The sequence below is a fragment of the Carassius gibelio genome, chromosome A9, assembly GCF_023724105.1.
Source record: "Carassius gibelio isolate Cgi1373 ecotype wild population from Czech Republic chromosome A9, carGib1.2-hapl.c, whole genome shotgun sequence".
Lineage (NCBI taxonomy): Eukaryota > Metazoa > Chordata > Actinopteri > Cypriniformes > Cyprinidae > Carassius > Carassius gibelio.
In genome coordinates this window covers 12,787,639-12,812,501 of record NC_068379.1, presented here as the reverse complement: position 1 = coordinate 12,812,501, position 24,863 = coordinate 12,787,639, and the positions used below count along the sequence as shown (strand labels likewise).

The 24,863-nt window shown below is 37.8% G+C and overlaps 2 protein-coding genes and 1 pseudogene across 3 annotated transcripts in view; all 3 read right to left on the bottom strand.

Annotated features, from left to right (window-relative positions):
• Positions 1–3,415: 3,415 nt before the first annotated feature.
• On the bottom strand, positions 3,416–8,492 carry LOC128019344 (thrombospondin-type laminin G domain and EAR repeat-containing protein-like; annotated as a pseudogene).
• A 5,993-nt stretch (positions 8,493–14,485) lies between these two features.
• On the bottom strand, positions 14,486–16,952 carry LOC128019649 (small ubiquitin-related modifier 3). The gene is made up of 4 exons (XM_052605746.1): positions 16,676–16,952; positions 15,924–16,052; positions 15,772–15,843; positions 14,486–15,302 (listed from the first exon to the last, which is right to left on the bottom strand). Exons 1-4 carry the CDS (start codon positions 16,694–16,696, stop codon positions 15,240–15,242), a joined length of 285 nt encoding a protein of 94 aa, XP_052461706.1. The 5' UTR covers positions 16,697–16,952; the 3' UTR covers positions 14,486–15,239.
• A 1,128-nt stretch (positions 16,953–18,080) lies between these two features.
• LOC128019648 (unconventional myosin-X) overlaps positions 18,081–24,863 on the bottom strand; it is a 65,035-nt gene continuing 58,252 nt past the window's right edge. For both annotated transcript variants that reach the window (XM_052605744.1, XM_052605745.1), the window contains exons 37-40: positions 24,575–24,695; positions 23,556–24,014; positions 22,170–22,361; positions 18,081–19,962 (exon numbers count right to left, since the gene is read on the bottom strand). In XM_052605744.1, the coding sequence (XP_052461704.1) occupies positions 19,858–19,962; positions 22,170–22,361; positions 23,556–24,014; positions 24,575–24,695 (877 nt within the window). In that variant the 3' untranslated portion in view covers positions 18,081–19,857. The remainder of the gene's footprint in view (positions 19,963–22,169; positions 22,362–23,555; positions 24,015–24,574; positions 24,696–24,863) is intronic.

Sequence of the window (24,863 nt, the reverse complement as noted above, 5' to 3'; positions counted from 1 at the left end):
TTTTTTTTATTAAATTCATTTTACTCAGAACAAATCCGATCCAACTGTCAACGGCTCTGCTGAATGACATCAAATGCGGAGTGGCTGCTCTACAAAAGACTCTTTACTACTCATTAAACAAGGGGCTGATTGGCCGAAATATAATAGAGGATTATGTGCAAGACATCGATTGGACGGCACTGATAGCAATTTTTCCCGCGTTGACCACACTAAAAAATATATGAATGGGTAACTTGAATTGTATTTCCCGCGGTTTTCTTCACTTGACTTTGTTTGGAGAAGAGGTATACTCAAATACTTATTTATGTGCTACACTTACAAATAACCATTCTGCTGCCTTAATGTTGTTTTATACACAACAGTAAACTTGCACATGTAATTCTTTTTTCTCGGCTCCTATCTTAGAAAAAACTAGTGGTGAAAAAGATGTGGATATATTACTAACATAAAAACAAAAAGCTTATCTTTATACATAACCATGTTCACAAACACGTATTCTTAGTGTTTTTATATAAATTATATTTTTATTAACTTTAATTAAAGTGAAAAAAAAAATTGTAGAATATATTGGGCAAGTAGAAAAGCCCATGTGCATTTGTATATTGATAATGTTTATAATGCCGTGATAATAAGAATAGGCTATTGCATTCTGATTTTTCCCCCCAGCATTATTTACCCACTTTTTAGATTCTACGTTTAAAATAGCTGTAAAATGTCAGACAGCTAGAACAAAAGTCATTCCACAGAGTTTCAAGTAGATGGCGCCTAAGACACAAAATTGCATTTTCGTGTAAAAAATCATTTTAATGAGCAACAGGAGTGGTTTCTGCTATCTCCTTAACATTATGAATTTTGTAGATTTAAACGTTTTCTACAGAGCGATTTTTATAATATCCAATAACACAATAAACAAATAAGCACATGTAGAGTGATGATCTTAGAAGTGTGATCTTCCCAAAAAAAAAAGGAAAAATGCATCAATGCATGGGTATTAACACAAAATAGGCCAATTATTTTCCTTTGAGCCTTTGTTCCCAAGGCAGGATGAATACGGCCTGCATTTCTTGACAAACTCAAAAGGTTAATAAATGTAAAAAAAAAAAGAGAGAGATGACATAAGAGGTTATTTTGACCATCCATTTTGAATAAAGCTATAGAACAAATGTAACACTTTTAGAATTCCATCTTTAAAATGTAAAACATTTGAATGTCTTTGAAGAAACATCTATATTACCCTTGGTAGTGTCATAATGGAGAAGTATCGTACAGACCCCCAGTTATGTTACATGGATGAATGAAAGGGAAAATGAAATAAAGCTGAGTAATAATTACAGAATTATTATTAAGAAAAGATTTGGAGGAACAGTTGCATCGAGAATCGTTTTATAGTCTTTAATCGTGACCCTCAAAATCGTAATCGAATCGTGAGGCAAGTGAATATTCACAGATTTCATTGCAATAACATCATCTGTGAGTGGTCAAAACACCCCACGCGGTGCATTTTGGCTTCATAATAAAAAAAAATTAAAAACATATATTTTTCCAATAGATTGTTGTATGCTGCATTTGGTGATATTTCCAGAAATGTTAAAGTCAAGTCAAGTCTGATTTATTGTCAATTCTTCCACATGTACAGTACATACTGGCTCTCCTCCATTTGCAGAGGAAGTAAAGATGCTGTTGTGATTTCTTGGCCAGTGCTGCGGTGTTGTGCACACCCGGGAACTTGGTGCTGCTCACTCTCTCCACAGTCGCACCGTTGAAGGTCAGAGGAACATGTTGAGTGTGCACTCTCCTAAAGTCAACAACAATCTCCTTCGTCTTCTCCATGTTCAGAGAGAGATTGTTGTCCCTGCACCACCCGGTCAGGCGGCTCACCTCGTTCCTGTAGTTTGTCTCATCTTTGTTGCTAATGAGACCCACCACAGTCGTATCATCCGCAAACTTAATGAAGAGGTTGGAGTTTTGTGCAGTCGGTGTGCAGTCGTGGGTCAGCAGAGTGAGGAGGAGGGGGCTCAGCACACATCCTTGGGGGGCCCCAGTGTTCAGTGTGATGGTGCTGGATATGTTGCTACCGACCCGTACTGCCTGAGGTCTTCCAGTCAGAAAGTCCAACATCCAGTGTCACAGCAAAGTGTTGAGCCCCAGCTGTATCAGTTTGTAAACGAGTTGTTGAGGGTATTCTGACATATGAGTCTTTTTTTCTCTGTATGTGTGAGTTCTGAGTGGACGGCAGTGGCGATGGCATCGTCGGTCGAGCGGTTGAACTGATATGTAAACTGGAAGGGGTCCAGGGAGGGGGGGAGGGCAGACTTGATGTGGTGCATGACATAGCACATTCAAGCCATTCAAAGCACTTCATGAGGATGGTAGTAAGTGCAACAGGATGGTAGTCATTGAAGCAGGATGTGATTCAAGATGGGATTTGTAAGCTCCTCTCTGTGTGGTGTAAACAAAGTCCAAAATGTTATTACCTCGTGTGGGAAAGTTAATGTGTTGGTGTATTTTTGGAAACACACTCTTTAAGTTAGCATGGTTGAAATCCCCGGCAATCATTAGAAAAACATCAGGGTGTGCTGTCTGCTGCTCACTGATGTGCTGGTACAGTTCATTTAGTGCATCGTTCCTTTTGCAGTTGATGTTGATCGGGGGAATCTAAACCGAAACGAGCAGTATGGCAGTTTATTCCCTCGGCAGATAGAACGGCCGGCACTTAATAATCATAAACTCCACCAGGGGTGAGCAGTGTTTGCAGATCACAACAGCATCATGGCACCACGCATCATTGATGTAAACACAAAGCCCGTCCCGGTGAGAGCTCTGTCCGCTCAATAGCACGTCAGCTGGTCGAGCAGTCTGGAACGCTGTTGCTGAGCCATGTTTCCGTGAACACAAAAACACAACAGTCTCTTAAAATCCTCTGAGTTGAACGTAGAGTTTTGGATGCTAGGTGGTTTTTGCTTTGGAACCTTCAGAAAACTAGATTTTTCTCAAAACTGACTTCACACACAGACATGAGAAATACTGTACGTATTTTTATAGAAAACTATTCCATTGATTGTAAATGTGCGCAAAACACATTTTCTGGACTATTATAGTTTTTGTTCATATTTAATTTTTATATCTTATTTTAGCTAATAATAATATTTTAGCTTTCAGTTGAAATAATTCAAGTTTTAATCATTTTGTTGTTTAATATGTGTATTTCTTTGTATAGTATATTGTAGTTGTATTATTTTATTATGTATTATTTAATTAGTTGTTTTAGTACTTCAAGTTAAACTAAACAAAAATGAGAATGTTTCCTTGGTAACTATCTGAAATTAAATAAGCTTAGGTTTTTCAATATTCTATTTCAGTTAATGTTTATTTTATTTCAAGTAACACCATTTTTTATGGTTTTAGGTTTAGTTGACTACAATAACCCTGATGCAATATGAGAGCTTTGCCTGTATATAACACTATTAAGAGAGTATGAGTCTCCATCGTAGGTGTTGGCGACCACCAGGAACTTGTCATCTCCCACAGTAAAATACTCCCAGTCCAAAGCACTGAAAGTCCGAGACAACAAAGTGTTCCTTAAATAAAAATATGAAAGTTGAAAATGAAAGGCTTTTTGTAATGAACACCAGTTCTCAATTCACCTGTTCGTTTCAGTCTCCTGAAACTTGATGAAGGTCTGAGATGTGACGCTGAGCTCATAGATGGTGGAGTTGATAGAGTACAGTATCCTGCCCTCCTCTGTGAGCATCTGGCCGTTCGCCACAGCAAAGAAGACCGTTTTCAATCTGGAACATCTCCCAGTCTATCGCCCGAAAGGTCTGAAAGATTAGTATTTTAAGACATTAATACTTTTATACATTAAATTGATTAAACTGATTGACTGTAAAGACATTTATAATGTAAAGTATACTTTATGCTTGATAAAAAAAAAAATGGTGAGCATAACAGACTGGCTTAAAATGAACTTCCTCCTGTTATTGTTCTTCAGACAAAAACTGTGAACTTATACAATTCAAAATGACAACAATGACCAGAAACCAGAAAAATATAAAAAATAAATGACCAAAAACATTTTTTTATGTTTGGGCTAATAAATATTAGATCACTCACACTCAACAAAGCAGTTATTGTAAATGAAATGATCACAGATAATAGTTTTGATGTACTCTGCTTGACTGAAACCTGGCTAAAACCAAATGATTATTTTGGTCTAAATGAGTCTACTCCACCAAATTACTGTTATAAGCATGAGCCCCATCAGACTGGTCGTGGCGGAGGTGTTGCAACAATATATAGTGATATTCTCAGTGTTACCCAGAAAACAGGATACAGGTTTAACTCATTGAAATACTTCTGCTTAATGTTACGCTGTCAGATATGCAAAATAAATCTATTGTATCTCTTGCTCTGGCTACTGTGTATAGACCACCAGGGCCGTATACAGAATTCCAAAAAGAATTAGCAGATTTCCTCTTAGACCTTTTTGTTACAGTTGATAAAGCGCTAATCGTCGGAGATTTTAATATTTTAACATTGATAATACAAATACATACATGCATTAGGACTTGCGTTTACTGACCTAATAATCTCTTTTGGAGTCAAGCAAAATGTCACCAGGCCCACTCATTGTTTTAATCATACACTAGATTTAATTATATCGCATGGAATCAATCTTACTGATATCGTACCTCAAAGTGATGATGTTACAACCCATTTCATTGTATCGTGCATGCTGCGCATGCTGATGGAAATGTTTTAATGAATTGACTAGCTCTAAACTGCAATTTAATGGTGTATTGATTTATCTTTTAATAACTGGTCACTGATGCAATTACAAAGAACATGAATCATAATTTTATCTTAGACTTCCAAGAAGAAAACCACATGGATCAATGCATTGAAGGTATTAACAGTCCCATACAGCTTTCCAACTCTTGACTTTAATTATTATACAGCATCAGACAAAACTAATTTCTGTTATTATACACATGATTTACAACATTAGTCCTCAAATTTGATTGGAGAGAGCTGATATATCAGTCCAACAGCATTCACTAAGAGTTTTTAGCATTTGTACCACTCGACTTTTCTGTTTGTTTCAAACATACTGTTAATTTTGTATTAGTGGTGTGGATTTTTTTATTGATTCTTTCTGCAGGTTAGACAGATATGCCAGTAGAGGATGAAAAATTTAGAAAAAGGTCTTTAACAAATTGCTTCATTCAAGCAAACTGATTAATTCTGGATCAGAACAAGCAATTGCCTTTATGGGCAAGTCATTGAATCATTCACCCAACCAACTTGTGATTCATCCTAAATGCAACTACTAAGAAAAACGAATTGATCAACAATACGCTTACTAAAATGTAAGTTACTCAGTATTGGCTGATTGTTTATTGTATAAATACAATATCACATTCTGTTGGTAGTCCACACACACCTTTTTGCCCACTGTGAAGTATTGCCATGCTTTTGCATCATAGGTGCGGATGTTTTGATATCTTTGAAACCTCCCATCTGTCCATTTGTAAATTCCTGAACCAAGGTTGGAATCACGATTGGCGGTCGCCATGAAAAGTCCCACGGAAGGGATGTGGAATACCTCAATGTCAAATGTCACAGAGTTGGTAAATAAATCCTGGTGATCCTCCACGTAGTCCAGCTTCTCTTTCACTGTAGAGATGGCAATGTGATAGTTAGATACCATATCAGTGTACTCATACAAACTACAGTTGCAAATTTCTGTTACCAAATTACCTTGCAGCATAGTGAGCCACATAATACTATCACAGAGAAATAGTCCTCTCTTCAGTGTCTTAAACCACAGCTGTCCCTCCTCTGAGTGTCCACAGGGAGGACTCACACCTGCAGTGGCCCGAACCTCTACCTCTGCTTTCAAACACCAGCACTTCTTCTGAGCCAAAGAGACACTCAAAGCACAAGGCCTTCAGTCAATGTCAGCAGATCAGTAACAGACCTGTGAGATAGGGTTACTCACATCCCCATACAATCACAGACCTGTGTTTACAGCTAAAACACACAGCATTCCTAGAGGACGGACTCCTGCAGACTGAAAGATATCCTTAGAGGACATAACAATCTACAGTATATAACACCTGCACCTTTTGAAGATTAGCTTACATTTTGATTCTTACTGGTCAGACGAGTTTCCTGATTTAAAAGATCACGTTACTGAATGAAGACTTGCTAACACCTTCATGCAAATCCAAACCATACACGATACTGTGGTGGCAAAGTGATAGTGTGTCTCTTCTTTCAACATACTCCTAATATGTGCCAACCGAGTATATACTGTTAGGGATTCGTATGCATATTGAAATGCAGGCTATGATTCTAGTGTTGGCGGTTTAGTAGTCTCACCATAAGGGCGGAGGGGAAGGTCAGTGGATGATGGTTTGATTGGCAGGTGTAAGAGGGCCTGGGGATCTGAGAGAGTGGACAGCTGGGGCTCCGACGAGGGACAAATTTGTGAGGTAGCATCTGAACCAGGTAATAAAACTAGCTGCCGCATTAGGCCATGCATAAAACAGTGGAATAAACTTATACATTTAGATTTTAAGTACATTGTAAATGTTAATATAATGAAAAGAGCTTTGAAATTAGATTAATACAGAAAATAGGCCGTTCGATCTTCTTCGGCTAGCAATGAAGAACGTGGAACCAGTTGTATCAAGATTATCAGGGAAAGGTTTTTCAAGCACTCTGTTTGAGACAAAACAGAACATTTTATACGTTTATGCAACAAAATTATATAGTTCAATACATAAACATAAAAATGATCGCGCATTTGGGATCGTAGATCAATTAGATTATACAAGCTGACATCAATATTCCCAAAAAGAGTCTTACAGTTCTAGAGGTGTGCCACAGTCCACAGTGAGAATTGTGTAGCATCCCGTCAATGCCAAGACCACAGTGTGCCAGCAGTTATCATCCAGCCCTACTGCCTTAAAAGTGATGCGTTTCCTGCCACCGTGACCCTTCTGCAGGAAGTGGAACTTGTTTTGGGAAAGACGCAGGCCGAGGAGCAGCTCATCTGAAATCTCCCTCCAACAGTGTGAAGATATATTCACTCTTCTGCACATCAAAGAGTGAAGACTAACATTTTAGCAGCATACGCTGTTCAGAATGTTCGATTACTAACACACCTCTTGATTTTTTATTCTTTAGATTATTTTGTGTGGATAATGTTACCTAAGAGATGTTACTGATTTTGTTAACAGATCTGCATCTACTTCTTAGTAGATTTAGTGTACCTTGAGGGAATACTAAATCTATTCCTGTTACATTATAAACCCCTTTATGATTTACATGTTAGGAGACAGGAAGAAAAACCACACTCTTCTGGTTCAATGTTTTATCACAGCTTTTTGGGTTCTTTCTAATATAATATAAAACGTATCAGGTGTTCTGGCCATTTTGTGTTTGCTTTGTCCTGGGACCATATCATGTTTTGTAGAGTTTTGATTGTGCGCCGGTTCCCGCCTCCTCCTTGCCGATGATTAGGAAGATGAATTCATTACACACACGGTGTCACTAACAAGTGAATTTTGCTGGGATTGTTCTGATAACTTTGGCTAATGTTCTTGCAAAGTTCTGAACCAAAATTCTTTCAGTTAGATTCATAGAAATCATTCAGAGCAATGTAGTCTTTAATAATGTTCTCAAAATGCTATTACTATTTTGTCCACGGAAGTTTTTTTTTCTGAAACCTTTTAATTGAATATTCATCTAACATTCTTTTAAACATAAGAACTTGTTTCAGAATGTTCAGAGAAGTAGCATTTCCATGATTTTTTAATCATTTAAAAAACTAGATCTTTTCACTTTCAGTTAAGTGTTCAGAAATAACATTTTCATAACCTAATGGGAATGCAGGTAAAACATTAGCACATATATTTGTTAGCTGTGTCAGTCAAGCAACAGTTGCTACAAACAGTGAACGGTTAAAGTATAGATGGTTTAGAAATGGCCCTTAATTGTCATTCTATGGTGCATGACCTCTTTCAAATGAAACCACTGTGCAACACCAGACCAGAAGTGCTGATGTTCTACAAAGTAACCCCCCCCCCCCCCCACCCCAAAAAAGAAAAAATTACAAGAGCTGTTTTTTCTCCCATGACAATCTGCCTTTATTAGTTTTCCGAAATGGTAAAAAGTTTACGAAAAAGTTCAAAAATCAATGGCAATTAATTTGAAAATCTGCAATAATTAAGATAACATGACACAAATAATGTCTTTAACAACAGGGACAGGTTGTGAATGAGTCTAAAATCTAATAAAAAGGTAATTTTAAAATGTAAAAAAAATAAAAAAAACGGATCATGAATTATTCTTCCAAAAAATGCTTAAAATGCTTCTTGTTAACTCAGCAAGTAGGCCTGACCTTTGCAAGGCCTCCATGGTCCAGACTGGCAGGTGACAATCCAGGAGAGGAGCACACAGGACAGCAGCAGCAGCTCCGACATCAGGGGCTCCACTATCTATCCGTTCATACACAGCCAGACTGAAACAAAGCCATTCTCAAAGTGAAAGTGAAAGTGAAGTGACATTCAGCCAAGTATGGTGACCCATACTCAGAATTTGTGCTCTGCATTTAACCCATCCGAAGTGCACACACACAGCAGTGAACACACACCTGGAGCCATATATGCTGCGGCGCCCTGGGAGCAGTTGGGGTTTCAATGCCTTGCTCAAGGGCACCTAAGTCGTGGTATTGAAGGTGGAGAGAGAACTGTACATGCACTCCCCCCACCCACAATTCCTGCCAGCCCGAGACTCGAACTCACAACCTTTTGATTGCCAGTCCGACTCGCTAACCATTAGGCCATGACTTCCCCAAAGCCCAGAGATCATCCTTACATCCCAACACAACAAATCACTCTGAGGATGAGGTGTCACTCCTAATCAAACTGACATCTTACTCACTCCTGAAGATGCTGCCGTCCTCTGATGTCATTTTTTATTTTAATTAAGTATTGCAATTAATATATGATCAAACAATGTAGAATACAACACCAATGCATTTTGCGTTATCCAAATCCAAACTTCTTTAGTTCAAGAGAGTCTATCAGAACTCCATGGCTGTGAAGAACTTCCTCCTAGAACAGTGTCCGGCTGAGGTCTCTCTGCTTTGCTGTACATGTCAGTGTGCTATGAAGGGGAGTGTAAACTTCACCAGTGAGTTATGAGCAGGGAGAGGTGTTTTACCCCGCAGACATTTAAATGAGAATAAGTCAGCTGTAGAAAGGTGGGGTCGACATTAAAGAGAGGGAAAGGTGGGGTGAGTGAAACACACAGGAGAGAGAGAAAGAAGCTTTTTCCAGCTCTTATCTCATGTCTTAATGTCATGAGGAATTCCATATTGTACATATGTGTGTGTGTGTGTGTGTGTGTGTGTGTGTGTGTGTGTGTGTTTGTGTGTGTGTCAGCTTGCTCTTGTTATTAACTGCATCGCTCTTTATGATCGGAGTGATGAGCACCATACCCTGAGCACCCCTTGCCAAGGAAATCTCCTTTCAGTCAATCGTTTCCTCACCTGCATCTCAACCCATCAACCCAAGTCTTCAACAACACCCCATGTGGCTGGCTTGAGGGAAAAGAGCACTGGATAAACAAATGTTTATAAGTAAACACTGTTAACACTTTTCTAATTTGATAAACATGTTGCATAATACTCATTTCCGGTCCTTGAATTTGATTGGCCGATTAGGGGTCCCAAATGGGATATACAGTCCAATAAACATCACTGGGACTTCAGTGTTTATTTCACTCTACTAGACCACAGTATGTGAATGAAAGGGAGTTGTGTAATTTTGCCTGAAGCAATATTTAGAAAGTCAGAAAAAAAACAGTAAACTAAAATATAAATACTATACTACAACTGTATGATTTCAATTTTCGAAATAAATTGTTATATTATAATTATAATGTAAATAATGAAGTTAGAATACTTCAATAAGTGCATTGAAACACTTTTGTTTTATTTCTTTATTTGTTACTAATTCTCTTTTCAAGAAAAAAAATTAAATAACTTATGGAACCTAAATTAAATATATTTAAATATAATTATAATTGTTAAATTCTTTTTTTAAATATGCTCATCAGCTGATAAATCTAAGTCTTAATTTAAGTCTTAATTTTAAAAAGTAATGTTCACTATGCATTTTAACGATTCAAGCTTTCAATTATCTATACATAATTCATAATTTTATAACTTAACATTATACAATTACCTGACAGTGATGTAATCTTGTAGCTGCCAGCAACAATTATCTGTGATTCACGTGTCTGTTGAACCCAGAGATAAAATAGATATACATTTAAACTGAGCAAAATTCTGTCATTAATTTACTCACCCTCAAGTTGTTCCAAACCTGTATGATTTTCACTCTTCTGTTGAGCACAGAACTTTTGAGTTAGTAGGGAAAAAAAACTATGAGGTCAGTGGGGACCAGCAACAGTTTGGTTCCACACATTCTTTAAAATATATTACTTTGTGTTTAGTTGTGTTTGTTTAGCACACACACGGTCAAAGTAAAACAGTCATGCATTTTGTTGTGTTAGCGGTTGAGCTGATAGACAATGTCTAAAGGAAAATAATAAAACGGAGCACAACACAAGGGGAATTGATCTTTCAGGGTCAACATTTATCTGTTCTCTGTGTTGATGCTGGCTGCAAAACGCCTCACAGGTTTTGTCCAGAGATGCCAAAGATAATTTGTGTGTAATACAGCATAATGGATACAACTCTGCGATGTAAACATATGCCAAATAGATAGATTTTTTTTTTAAAGGCAACAGTAGCTCATTTCCTCTTTTCAATGGAAGCAGCAGTTCTTCCATTTCTGTTTTTGTTTCATTATCAGTGTGAGGAAGAATCCTGGTGTGTTTGGGCAGGAGTATAACTGATCAGTGCATGTGAGAAATGTTTGCATGTGAACATCTTCTGTCCTCTGGAGTGGAACACCCTACAACTGTGACATCCACAGTCTGAGGAAATAGAGACAATAGTGACTGACATTGTGATCTTCAAGGTGCAAAGATTTATCATTGCAAAGATAGAAAAATGCTGTGACTTAATTATTGGTTCATTCTCAGAAATAAAGGTTGTTATTTGGCATCTGTGGTCCCACGAACCTTTAACATCCATAGAACCTACAGTTTCTTTATATCAGATTATTAAATTGTTCTTCACACCAAGAAATAAAAGTGTTTCTTTTAAGAACTGTTCATTGGAAGGTTCTTTCAGGGAACCAGAAATTGTTCTTCTATGGCATCACTGTGAAAACAACATTTTGGAACCTTTGTTCTAATGCAAAATGAATACAAAAGGGGGTTTTCACAGTGATGCCATAGAACAACCATTGCTGGTTCCCCGAAAGAATCTTTCATTGAACACATCTTAAAATATATTTTTTTTTTTTAGTGGGAAGAGCATTTTAATAATTTTTACAGAAACTTTTACCACTATAAAGAACCTTTTGTGCAACAAAAAAGATTTGATGGATGTACAATGATTTTCATGGACCCATCAATGCCCATAAATATTTTTTTATTTTTAAGAATTTAGAAGGGACAAATATGACTCCAGCCAGCTAAGAATCCAAAAAAACATGGGGGTTTCACTATCAGTTTGCTAAAAGAAACCAGAAATGAAACAGATGTTCTGTCCGTTCTTTGATCTAAAATAGTCATTTTATCCATCACCATTAGCATTAGCCGTCATGTTGCAGATCAAGCGGGATTGAGAAACAATCCACTAGGCAAAATATGTCAACATGGGATTGTGGAAAGACAATGAAGTTGAAAATGTTTGTGTAGGGAGTATTACTAGAAATCTTTGCTTTACAATGTTTATGAAATCTCAAATAAAAGAGATGCATGATGTTTCCTAGCCACGACATTCCCACTGAATCTTTGGGATGGTAAATGTCTCTTTTCCACATGCACAGGCAGGACAAGAGATCATTCATCCTCCTTTAGAGGGGATTACTGAGTGCTTCATGTTAAGAGCTTGAGATAAACACACTTCTCTGCTGCTCCTCTCTGATCTCTCTGTAGCAGTATGTGTCACCGTGTAGATATGAGGGAGGTATTTTACTGTGAACTCAATCATTAGTGGGACTTCTCTACTTGAAATCCTCTGCAGACCGAATGCAAACACATTGATACCAACAAACAAAACTTTGATATTAAAGTGCCATCCCAGAACACAAGTTCAAATTAAAATGTATATATATATATTTTTTTTTTAGTTCACAGCTGAACAATGTAAATTGTGTGGTGAGGACATTGTTATTTAATTGCGGAGCCATGCAAATCTGCTATTCTGTTTTTCACAAAGCATGCTAATGCAAATAATTCCTTCCACTTTATTTCCTTCATAATCTTATCAAGTTTCCTTATTTCACAATCCGAGATCAATGCTTAAAAAAATCTGATGTATGAAATGTAAACACATTACCCTGAGGTATGAAAATAAACTTTGACTAAAAAAAAGATAGATCAGACTTGTTTTATAATGATTCTGGGGCTCAGAAATAAAGATCTCTTTCACTAGATTTTTCTATTCTGTGTCATGTCAAAAATTTACATGACAATAAAATTATCAACTTTTCAATTCAGTCTCTCAAAACAGTTTTCTCAAGCATTAATCCATTTCAGAAAGAATAGACCAGTTAGACATAAATACACAACTACAGTGACCAGTTTCAATGTGTAATGGTGGAAGCAAGAATTTAACCAAATACACTACAGTCGTTGCCAAAAGTTTTGAGAATTACATAAATATTAGTTTTCAAAAAGTTTGCTGCTAAACGGCTTTTAGATCTTTGTTTCAGTTGTTTCTGTGATGTACTGAAATATAATTACAAGCACTTCATATGTTTCAAAGGCTTTTATCGACAATTACATGACATTTATGCAAAGGGTCAGTATTTGCAGTGTTGGCCCTTCTTTTTCAGGACATCTGCAATTCGACTGGGCATGCTCTCAATCAACTTCTGGGCCAAATCCTGACTGATAGCAACCCATTCTTTCATAATCCCTTCTTGGAGTCAGAATTAGTGGGGATCTGGGGGATTTCCAGGCCATGGACCCAAAATTTCAACATTCTGGTCCCCGAGCCACTTAGGTATCACTTTTGCCTTTTGGCACGGTGCGCCATCATGCTGGAAAATGCATTGTTCTTCACCAAACTGTTGTTGGATTGTTGGAAGAAGTTGCTGTTGGAGGGTGTTTTGGTACCATTCTTTATTCATGGCTGTGTTTTTGGGCAGGATTGTGAGTGAGCCCACTCCCTTAGATGAGAAGCAACCCCACACATGAATGGTGTCAGGATGCTTTACTGTTGGCATGACACAGGACTGATGGTAGCGCTCACCTTTTCTTCTCCAGACAAGCCTTTTTCCAGATGTCCCAAACAATCGGAAAGGGGCTTCATCGGAGAATATGACTTTGCCCCAGTCCTCAGCAGTCCATTCACTATACTTTCTGCAAAAGAACAATCTGTCCCTGATGTTTTTTTTTTTGGAGAGAAGTGGCTTCTTTACTGCCCTTCTTGACACCAGGCCATCTTCCAGAAGTCTTGGGCTCACTGTGCGTGCAGATGCGCTCACACCTGCCTGGTGCCATTCCTGAGCACGCTCTGCACTGGTGGCACTCCGATCCCGCAGCTGAATCCTCTTTAGGAGACGATCCTGGCGCTTGCTGGACTTTCTTGGACGCCCTGAAGCCTTCTGTACAAGAATTGAACCTCTTTCCTTGAAGTTCTTGATGATCCTATAAATTGTTGATTTAGGTGCAATCTTAGTAGCCACAATATCCTTGCCTGTGAAGCCATTTTTATGCAACACAATGATGGCTGCACGTGCTTCTTTGCAGGTCACCATGGTTAACAATGGAAGAAGAATGATTTCAAGCATCACCCTCCTTCTAACATGTCAAGTCTGCCACTCTAACCCAACCAGCCTGACATAAAGATCTCCAGCCTTGTGCTCGTCAACATTCTCACCCGAGTTAACAAGACGATTACTGAAATGATCTCAGCAGGTCCTTTAATGACAGCAATGAAATGCAGTGGAAAGTTTTTTGGGGGGGATTAACTTCATTTTCATGGCAAAGGACTATGCAATTCATCTGATCACTCTTCATAACTTTTGGAGTATATGCAAATTGCTATTATAGAAAGTTAAGCAGCAACCTTTCCAATTTCCAATATTTAAGTAATTCTCAAAACTTTTGGCCACGACTGTACATTAAATGTTTTAGTGTACCAAGACTGATCCATTAAATGCAGTAGCAGCAAATTTAGGATTATTTACAGAGTTGAAAATATTCTATAACCGTGGAATCTCTTTAGGGGAAAACATCACAGTAAACTGAATTACTCCATCTAGTGGCAAATCAGTTCAATCTTTAACTAACCTTCATACATCCAACAGAAAAAGACAAATACAAATCAGTATTAAACTAGATTTATTATATACAGTAGTAAGTGGACAACACAGGATCTTCTGTTCTCCCAAACACCTCGCCATTCCCATCACACATGTTGATTTGACAGGAGTACAATGTGGAGATGTAATATTACCAGGAGTGTGTTTAACACTCTTGATATGCCAGAAAGGCTAAATGAGAGTGACATTATAATATCATGTTTTAGTAGAGAGGGCAAACTAGGAGATGATAAAAAATCAAGAGGAACACTTAATTTGTATCATTAAATTCACACGCAAGCAAACATTTAAAGACATATGCATCAAAGCTTTTAAAATAAAAAATGGCTAACTGTATTAAACCCACAATCTAGCTTTATCAGACCTGAGGTATCAGAAAAATACAACACTGTAATGTCATCATTTGAAACGGTTCATAAAAAGTGTTGTGAAGTTTAGTTTACTGCCATGAAAGAAAATCTGAGATCATACTAAGAAATCACAAACATCCTTTCCCTCCTTGTATATAAAAATAGATGGGGGAGGTACAAACATACATAATACAACAGGCAAACAAACTTCAAAAGGGTGTGTGTGGGGGGGGGGGACATTGCAAAAATGGAAGAGGTGTCTCTGGATGATTAAAAATAGAACCAAAAAATAAAAATAAAAAAAGTTAACTTAGATTAGATTTCCGAAAACCTTTTCCATTTCAGCTCTGAACTGCAGCAGAAGAGGAGCACAAATAAACCAGCTTCGTCCACATGTGCTTCATCTTTAGCAGGCTCCTCCCGTCTGCTGCTGGAATACGTCGATAGTGTCTTCATCTTCCATTTCCAGCTGAAAATTCACAGGAAAAGATCGATTGAGAAACTCTTTCCATCTGAGGCCTTATAACAATTTATGTGCTCCAAGCTCCTGGTTTGTAAATATATTACAACAAATGAAATTCTTGAATTTGTGCATACGGATTGCTTAATTTTGACAGAGACTGCATCATTGCGGAACAGAATTAGGATTAGGACAACAGTCGCTATGGCAAGAAAGCATACATTAATGTTTATTTAAAAAATACTGTGGATTGTGATGTTTGGACTCATTCTGATGGCACCCATATGCTACAGAGAACCCATTTGAGAGCAAGGTCAGTAATGCCAAATTTCCACGAATATGTTCTGATGAAAAAACACTCATCTAGATCTTGAATACATTTTTTTTTTTTTGGGAGAACTATCCCTTTAATCAGTTAACGCTTCCATATGAAGCTGCTCACATCTGTACCAACAAGTTCAAGAATAAGAGTACAAACCTGCGATGGTGTGTCCGTTTCATTGATTGGCTGACCATCAAACCTGAACCTAATTTGCCTTATGGATAAACCCTATAAAAAAATAAAATAAAATTAAGTTTGATCTTCAAATCAACGTAACTTCAAATGTACAATGCCTCATGATGTGTCACCTGTCTTTCGCAGTAGGCCTTCATCAGTTTACTCAAGGGGGTGTGCCTCTTAATTTTGAATTGGACCACGGATCCATCCTGACCCGCCACTTTCAAGTTGATGTGGTCGTTTTCGGTCTTCACGCCCTCCTGAAATGAAATATGCAGTGTGTGGTGTTTAATAAAGACGAATGTCGAACATGTAAGGAGTTATTTTAATCGCAGTTAAACACTAATAAACATCAGATAGAGGATTCGAGCTGAAGCCACATTGTGCTTCACATGCAGTCCCTGTATTCACAACACAAGATATTCCGGTAGTACGGAGTAACACGTTTTAAGCGATGAACGACTCGTTAAAAAGCCAGACTTGAGTCTGTATCATGTTGTATCTGCTTGGGAGAAAAAAGGAGCTGAGACGTAAACAACTCTGCGACGCTTTCGGTGCAACTGCGTTTGGCGCAAAGTTCAAGCAACTATCCGCCATGAAAGAAAGACAATCTGAGCATCTTGTTTATACTGTAACGAAGCGAAATACTGCCGGTTAATTTATAACGACAAGAGATGCTATAATTCTCCATGTGGTTTGATGGATGGCTGAGTTTCATAGCCATCATGCGGAAAATGCGCAAAATCTTGGTTGAAAACCTCTTTGTTTCCCTAACGTTACATATAAAGTGCAGAAATCAGACATCTACATTCATGCATTATAACCACATCAAAATATACCTCTCTGTGCTACTGGAGCTCAGAACACAGAAACATGCATGTACCTTTTGCTTCTCTTCGGACATTTTTGTTGTAATGTAGGATTCTCCCGGTAACCTGGCCGTGACGGTAACACGAGTGCGTCGCTACCGCTTCTGTCCTGCCCGCACGCGCTCTGCAAGAACGCGCAAAGCAAACCGGATTCCCTCATTTGATTGGCCCGGGTAAAACCACGTGATTCCCAGCAGCGAGCAAGGCTCGAGAACGCGCAAAATCAACTCGTCCATTTTATTGGACGGTATGACCCCATGTGACAGAACTGCACTTATCCCGCGGTTGAACATTCTAACCTGATCTACTTCTCCAAGTTTATATGGCGATACACGCAGGTATGTGTTACTCCGCAGCAGTGACGACCCGGTTTGTTAGATATATATTTATGATGTACTCGCTCATTATATACTTTTTGCAAATTTTGAACACAGAAAAAGTTACATACTGTTGCTTTAACTACAAAATTTATTTCAATTCTGAACAAGTTTCAACATGATAATGTGTATTACGTTTGCTTAATGAAAAATATAACATTACTTCTTTGGGGTCTTATGTATAAAAACAAAAACATGATTAAACATGAAATATATTCCAAATGTAATCACATATAAAATAATTATGTATATAAATAAATTCAAATTACATATAAATAAACGTACATCACCATAAAAAATAAAAAACCAGTATAGCAGTATTCTAGCAGTATAACTAATAAGATTTAGGTAAAGAGTTTTACATTTTAAAGCATATACAGTAAACAGAAAACAAATGTACAATATTCACTTTTATGGTTTTCTTTCTGACAGTTTATTTGACTTTTGTAAATTGCACTGACAAATTAACCCTTTGTTAAATACAATAAGATCGTAATCAAAACCACCACAGGCAATTTATATTGAAATGCCAACACACTAATAAAGGCAGAGACAAATTAATTTCACTTTAGAAAACATTAGAAATGTGTAGGAGATAAATCTATAAAGCACACTGGATTATAGAATGTGGACCCCGAATCCGACTGTAAAAACCTCTAACAACCTGATAGATGCATGCTGATAATGGACCACTGTGCCTTCACTGGGAACAAAACTAAAATGCACAGCAATGCACTTTTTTGTTAATCTCTATATCATCTTTATATATTTTGTTACAAAGCTGAACGAAAACAAAATCAAACAGTTAATCTCCAAAAATATTCTTAATGCAAGGGAATTTAGATAAAATGATTCAAGATTCAAGATTTTTATTTGTCACATACAAATTTATATATAGCATATATAACCAGCAGTGAAATGTGAGAATGAATGAATGCAAATAGTAATTTATCATTTTAAATCATGTTCATGAGACTGTGGAAAAGCTAAGCACAGAGGAAAATATAAGTTAATTTGACAACACTTAAATAATCCACACCAATTTGGAATTAAAATAATTTATTAACCATTTTGTAAATCCAGTTACAAAAAAAAAAAAAAAAAAAAGGATTTTCATCCTCTACACAAACTGGAATATTTTGATGCTAAACAAAAGATGATGAGACACACAATGGCAGTGAACTGACCAGCAGCTCACCAGAATTATTAATTAATGGAGCAACAATGAACAGACCGTTGAATGAGATTGTGGTACCACATACATGTGACATCCTCCATTTATATTATGACTGTGTTACATCACTGATGTAGGGAGTCTGTACACCACATGCCATCAACTCAATATCACCATCCATACAATGACACTAACACTGAATAAATACCCAGCCCACCCATAATTATTCACTCTCTTCTAGGCACACAAAGTCATCAGTCACAAGTATGCAGGCTTCCTTAAAAAACATTCTTAAGAAAGAAAGACAAGCATATTCCAAACATCGGTCTCAAAAGAGGGTTGACATATGAACTGAAATGCATCAATTTATCTTGAAAGAAAGATTTTACAACTGACCTACTGTGTGAAATAGCACAGAGTCATAGCTTTTCTGCAAATATCAGTACAGCGATACTTCACCAGTCAGATCACGTTGCTATAGCAAGTACAACACTGCACTGAAATGTTGAGATATTGCTTATGTTTTATACTGTACCTGAGCTTAACCCAGAAGAGGCAATTCACACGACATGTCTTTTACATTGTTTTTCTGTGTAAACGTGCTAAATGGACAAGTTTGACTGCTGTGTTTGTCCTGGTCTTTTGTGGCGTCTTGCACAACACTGCATTTTAAAAACGTGCCACTTTTGTGTGAATGGCCCCTAAGGACCAAATACTTCCGTCTATTTTGTTTGCTTAGAAAAACAATGGAAATGCAGCACAGTGGAATCCAAAAATGCAAGACTCTGGGTCTAGAGACATGTTTAAAAAAAAAAAAACACTTGAGTGCCATATTTTTAGAAAGCTGTGTCATGTATGAGACACAGCACGTCTAAAGTATGTTTACATATAAATAGAAATACATTAATGGAAAATCAGTGCAGTAGAATGCAAAAACACGTACTGTGTGAAAAACCCCCTCTTGCATAATACACATGAGAGAATGCATGGATGGAAATGGCAAGACAGGCAGAAAAACTTTTCCTCATTCTCCCGACCTAAGGAACGGTAACAGATAAACAGTAACACAGGAAGCCATCTAAATGGCACACATCTGCACAGACCAGCCCTTGTGTGGAGAAAGGCAAACATGGCTGTTGAGGCCTAGGATGTGTGCAATCACCTCAGACTATTAGTCTTTGAAAGCTCTCAACAAACCATTGTTTTGTGTCTAATATTTAAGACCATGTTTTGACCATTTTTACTTTTACTACACAGAGTGTTCAAATCTGAAATAGGCCAAAAGCAGAAGGGAGCATGTTGAATCAGTCAGGACTGAGGTGGCGATGAAAATGTTCTGCTCAACTAGTATTGCACCACGTACTAAATGGGCGTGATGGGATAAAGGAGCGAGTGATGATTGACAGGACAGTCTGTTAGTAGCCCCGCCCACAGTGGAAACTCATTGGTCTAAAATTCTACTTCACATAACACAATATTAAATTTCAATTATGATACGTTGTCAGAAGGGTGGTTGTCTACACACATGCAGAATTTCTTATCACTGGTTCCTGTATCATCATCTTACATTCATCAATCCACATCCCTGAAGAGTTCATTTTTCCATCCAGTCTCTCTTGTCTTGACTGTGATTGGTCATAACTCATCACCTGATCCAGTTGCTCCCAAAGCTGGCCACTGATCTGACACTGCATCGTTTCTTTACTATCATGTTGATGTAGGCTTTCATTATCTTGGTGATCTCTCCAACCTGAAACAAGCCACAGTTTATTCACGGTGAACAAATCTGAAGAAGGCAAACCAAGAAACACTTCTATTCAATTATTGATATACATATGTAAGAAAAAAAACAGAAAGTTGTCATCATTTACAATATTCAAAAATTTGAAGCCATTGAATGAAGGGTTTAACCCAAGTACAACAAGTACAGTATTGTTCAAAATAATAGCAGTACAATGTGACTAACCAGAATAATCAAGGTTTTTCGTATATTTTTTATTGCTACGTGGCAAACAAGTTACCAGTAGGTTCAGTAGATTCTCAGAAAACAAATGAGACCCAGCATTCATGATATGCACGCTCTTAAGGCTGTGCAATTGGGCAATTAGTTGAAAGGGGTGTGTTCAAAAAAATAGCAGTGTCTACCTTTGACTGTACAAACTCAAAACTATTTTGTACAAACATTTTTTTTTTCTGGGATTTAGCAATCCTGTGAATCACTAAACTAATATTTAGTTGTATGACCACAGTTTTTTAAAACTGCTTGACATCTGTGTGGCATGGAGTCAACCAACTTGTGGCACCTCTCAGCTGTTATTCCACTCCATGATTCTTTAACAACATTCCACAATTCATTCACATTTCTTGGTTTTGCTTCAGAAACAGCATTTTTGATATCACCCCACAAGTTCTCAATTGGATTAAGGTCTGGAGATTGGGCTGGCCACTCCATAACATTAATTTTGTTGGTTTGGAACCAAGACTTTGCCCGTTTACTAGTGTGTTTTGGGTCATTGTCTTGTTGAAACAACCATTTCAAGGGCATGTCCTCTTCAGCATAGGGCAACATGACCTCTTCAAGTATTTTAACATATGCAAACTGATCCATGATCCCTGGTATGCGATAAATAGGCCCAACACCATAGTAGGAGAAACATGCCCATATCATGATGCTTGCACCTCCATGCTTCACTGTCTTCACTGTGTACTGTGGCTTGAATTCAGAGTTTGGGGGTCGTCTCACAAACTGCCTGTGGCCCTTGGACCCAAAAAGAACAATTTTACTCTCATCAGTCCACAAAATGTTCCTCCATTTCTCTTTAGGCCAGTTGATGTGTTCTTTGGCAAATTGTAACCTCTTCTGCACATGCCTTTTTTTTAACAGAGGGACTTTGCGGGGGATTCTTGAAAATAGATTAGCTTCACACAGACGTCTTCTAACTGTCACAGTACTTACAGGTAACTCCAGACTGTCTTTGATCATCCTGGAGGTGATCATTGGCTGAGCCTTTGCCATTCTGGTTATTCTTCTATCCATTTTGATGGTTGTCTTCCGTTTTCTTCCACGTCTCTCTGGTTTTGCTCTCCATTTTAAGGCATTGGAGATCATTTTAGCTGAACAGCCTATCATTTTTTGCACCTCTTTATAGGTTTTCCCCTCTCTAATCAACTTTTTAATCAAAGTACGCTGTTCTTCTGAACAATGTCTTGAACGACCCATTTTCCTCAGCTTTCAAATGCATGTTCAACAAGTGTTGGCTTCATCCTTAAATAGGGGCCACCTGATTCACACCGGTTTCTTCACAAAATTGATGACCTCAGTGATTGAATGCCACACTGCTATTTTTTTGAACACACCCCTTTCAACTAATTCAACTAATTGCCCAATTGCACAGCCTTAAGAGCGTGCATATCATGAATGCTGGGTCTCATTTGTTTTCTGAGAATCTACTGAACCTACTGGTAACTTGTTTGCCACGTAGCAATAAAAAAATATACGAAAAACCTTGATTATTCTGGTTAGTCACATTGTACTGCTATTATTTTGAACAATACTGTACATTGAGAACAAGTACATTGGTTCTTGTGGAAGCTCAAACATGACACGTGAGAACAAACCTCACTGTACTATATTTGAGTTTCTGTTGACCATATTTGATATGTGCTATGTGAATGCATTGATGTTTGTAAATAAAAGCCTACATTAAATCTTATTTTAAGAAATCATGTCTCTTTAGAAGACTTTAATCGATTTGTTTCTTACTGATTATGCTTTTAATGTCTTTAAGGACTTTTTGAATTGTCAAAGTGTTGGTGATCATGCTTTCAATTAAATCTCTTCATTTCTTTTGAAGATTAACCAAAGTCTTTTGGGTTTGGAACAACATCGGGTTGAGTAAATGATGATGCAATATTCATTTTTTGGTGAACAATCTGGTTAAAATGACATTTTATTACCTGAGGTGTCTCAAAGAACATGTCCCTCCCATCCACAGTGATCTTGTATGTGCTGGCGTGAGGAGCTCCAAAGAAGACAATGTGTTCATAGGGGAAAGTCTCCAGAGGTTTGGCCTCTCCTCGCTTATACACAGACACATTCTCGGCACTCACGCTCAGCCAGAGATCATGAGGGAAACCGCCTTCTTTACACTGCACGCACAGAATCACAAAAAGTGTCAGATTAGCCAATTGAAAAGCATCCAGATACTATCCTGGATTCAAAATTAATGTTAAAGGGTTCATATGATTTACATTTTTCCTTTCTCTTTGGGGTGTTACAAGCTCTTGGTGCATAAAGAAGATCTGTAAAGTTGCAAAGACTAAAGTTTTAAATCCAAAGAGATATTCTTTCTAAAAGTTAAAGAGTTAACCACTCCTACCTAAAATGGCTTGTTCTAAGACACACCCACACGTCTACATCACTATGTGGGAAGATTTGCACAACACCGCCCAAATGTTCACGCAAAAAAAAAGAAGGCGTTATATTTTATTCTCGCTGGTCGACACCGGTGCCATGTTGTGGAAATGCTGTGTGTTTTGTTGTGTGAGCGAAACTGTGTTTGGCCTTTCCAAAGAGGACACAACTAGAAATCAATGGTTAAATTGTATTTACAACACTGTTCCGGATCAGTTCAACCCAAATATTCAGATGTGTGCTGCACATTTTGGGGAGGACAAGGACTGTCTCCTGAGAGTAGCCGACAATATTTCTATGAAGTGGGGCAGTTCCCATTTTGCAAGGACAGTCTGGCGCTTCTAACTCACAGTCTGTAAGTACGTTTTCATATTTAAAGAATTTGCCACTGATTCAAACGTGAATTTTCAGCAGTGTAGAGTAGCGCTTGTTGTTTGTCATTTCTCCAGACATGGTTTTATGTTTACACAGCACGATATGTAATGCAACGCATAAAAAGACAATAGAAGTGATTATAATCAGTAATTATGTCCCCACTGGATGCAAACAAATGCCTACTTTGTAATGGGTTGTATTGGTTTTGTCTCATAGTGCTGGCAGACGGCACCACAGTATGTTAAGGGGCGTAACATTATTGTCACACGTTTGAGGCATTCAGCCAATCACAACATACATATGAGTGTTTCAGAAAGGCGGGGCATAGGGGAGCAACATTAATGTACATTATGTGGAAAATAATGTGTTTTTTTTACATTAAACCACATAAACACATTTCATTACACCAAATACACCAAATAATGGTATTTTTAGCAATGTCATATGACCCCTTTAAAGTCAAGTGTAAAGTGGGGTCACAAAGACTTGACCGTTTTGACCATTGCAATTAATGTAATCTTCTCGCATGCTCATGTTTCAACCTCTGTTCTTACCTCCACATCAAACAGCGTTGATCCATACCCAGACCACTCTTTGATAATGTTCATGTATTTGAGCATGGCTTGGTGCTGATCCAGTCCATGCAGCCGGCTCCATTTTTCCATAATGTTGGCCCTGGTGGCTGAAGTCTCTTCCTTGATCCACATTTCCATCATTTGTTCCTCCTGCATGCTGCGCTGCTTCTTCATGGTGCCTGTCTTCAGCCCCCGCCTCAGTGTGCCGTCCAGAAAGCTTGTTCTCCTCCTTTCCAGGGTTTGTCCTGATCCGGCTGCGCCTCCTACTTTGGTGAACTGAAGTATGCGGTTGCGCAGACGGCCGGTGGGGTAGACACTGTCCAAGCTCCAGTTCACCCGAGACACATCCCCATACAGGTACTGAAGACGTAAAGCAGCCAGGTGCTGGAGGGTGTCCTCATGGGCAGGAAAGTGACCGCTTATTAAACTTTCATGAGCCTGGAGAGATGAATAAGATAGAGACTCACATCTGACTTCTTTTTTTTGTGTTTTTAATGCTTGCAGAGTACATTTTATTAAAAGAAAAAATAAAGCTACATAGCCTAAAATCAATAACAAAGCATAGGGGTTATGGTTTAGCTAGTCATCACTGTTAGCTAGTTAGCATTGTTGTTGGTAGATGCTATATCCACACAATTCAAGAATCTTTCTCCAATGATGACCATTCAGAATCTGACTACAGGTATTGATTTGAACAGAAAATATAAATTCTAAATTTATAAAAATATAAATTCACTTCTTCAGCAACTTGCCAATGGACAGACAATCTCAATTTCTGTTCCAGGGAACAGCATTTTTATTCTTAGATATGAATGATATCAGAAAATATCTCCAAATGCAAAATATTCCATGCTCAGAATAAATGCTGATGATACTAAAACCGAAACTAACTAAAATAAGTAAGTTTAAGTTGCTAAAATAGTTTCTCCAGATATTACACACCTCTTGACTGAATTGAACAGAATTAGAGACGAGAAATGAAACCATAAATGACTGACCTGCTCAAACATGAAGACAAACTCCACTCCTTCCTTGGGCATGCTCTCCACATCCAAGAAACAATACAGTTTGAAGTACAGCTTCCATGGGCGGTCTTCCTCCGCTTCACTTCCTGCCAGTCTGAGAAACGAGCCACAGCAAACAATCTTTTTTTAGTTTTTTTTTTTTTCAGTGTTTTTAGAGGCTTCAGAGATTTTATTAAGAGCATTACTGCTTTAATAATCAAGCGATGATGCCACATGCATTTGGCAGCTTTTTTGTATAACAGAGTTTAATTTCTGAGAGTGA

What these genes read in the sequence shown, in the direction of transcription:
- LOC128019649 (XM_052605746.1), bottom strand. Translation starts at nt 16,696, where the DNA reads ATGTCCGAAGAGAAGCAAAAG. An exon ending in AGGCCTACTGCGAAAGACAG is followed by an intron (nt 15,844 to 15,923) that starts GTGACACATCAT and finishes ATTTTTTTATAG; the next exon opens with GGTTTATCCATAAGGCAAAT. An exon ending in AAACGGACACACCATCGCAG is followed by an intron (nt 15,303 to 15,771) that starts GTTTGTACTCTT and finishes GTGAATTTTCAG; the next exon opens with CTGGAAATGGAAGATGAAGA.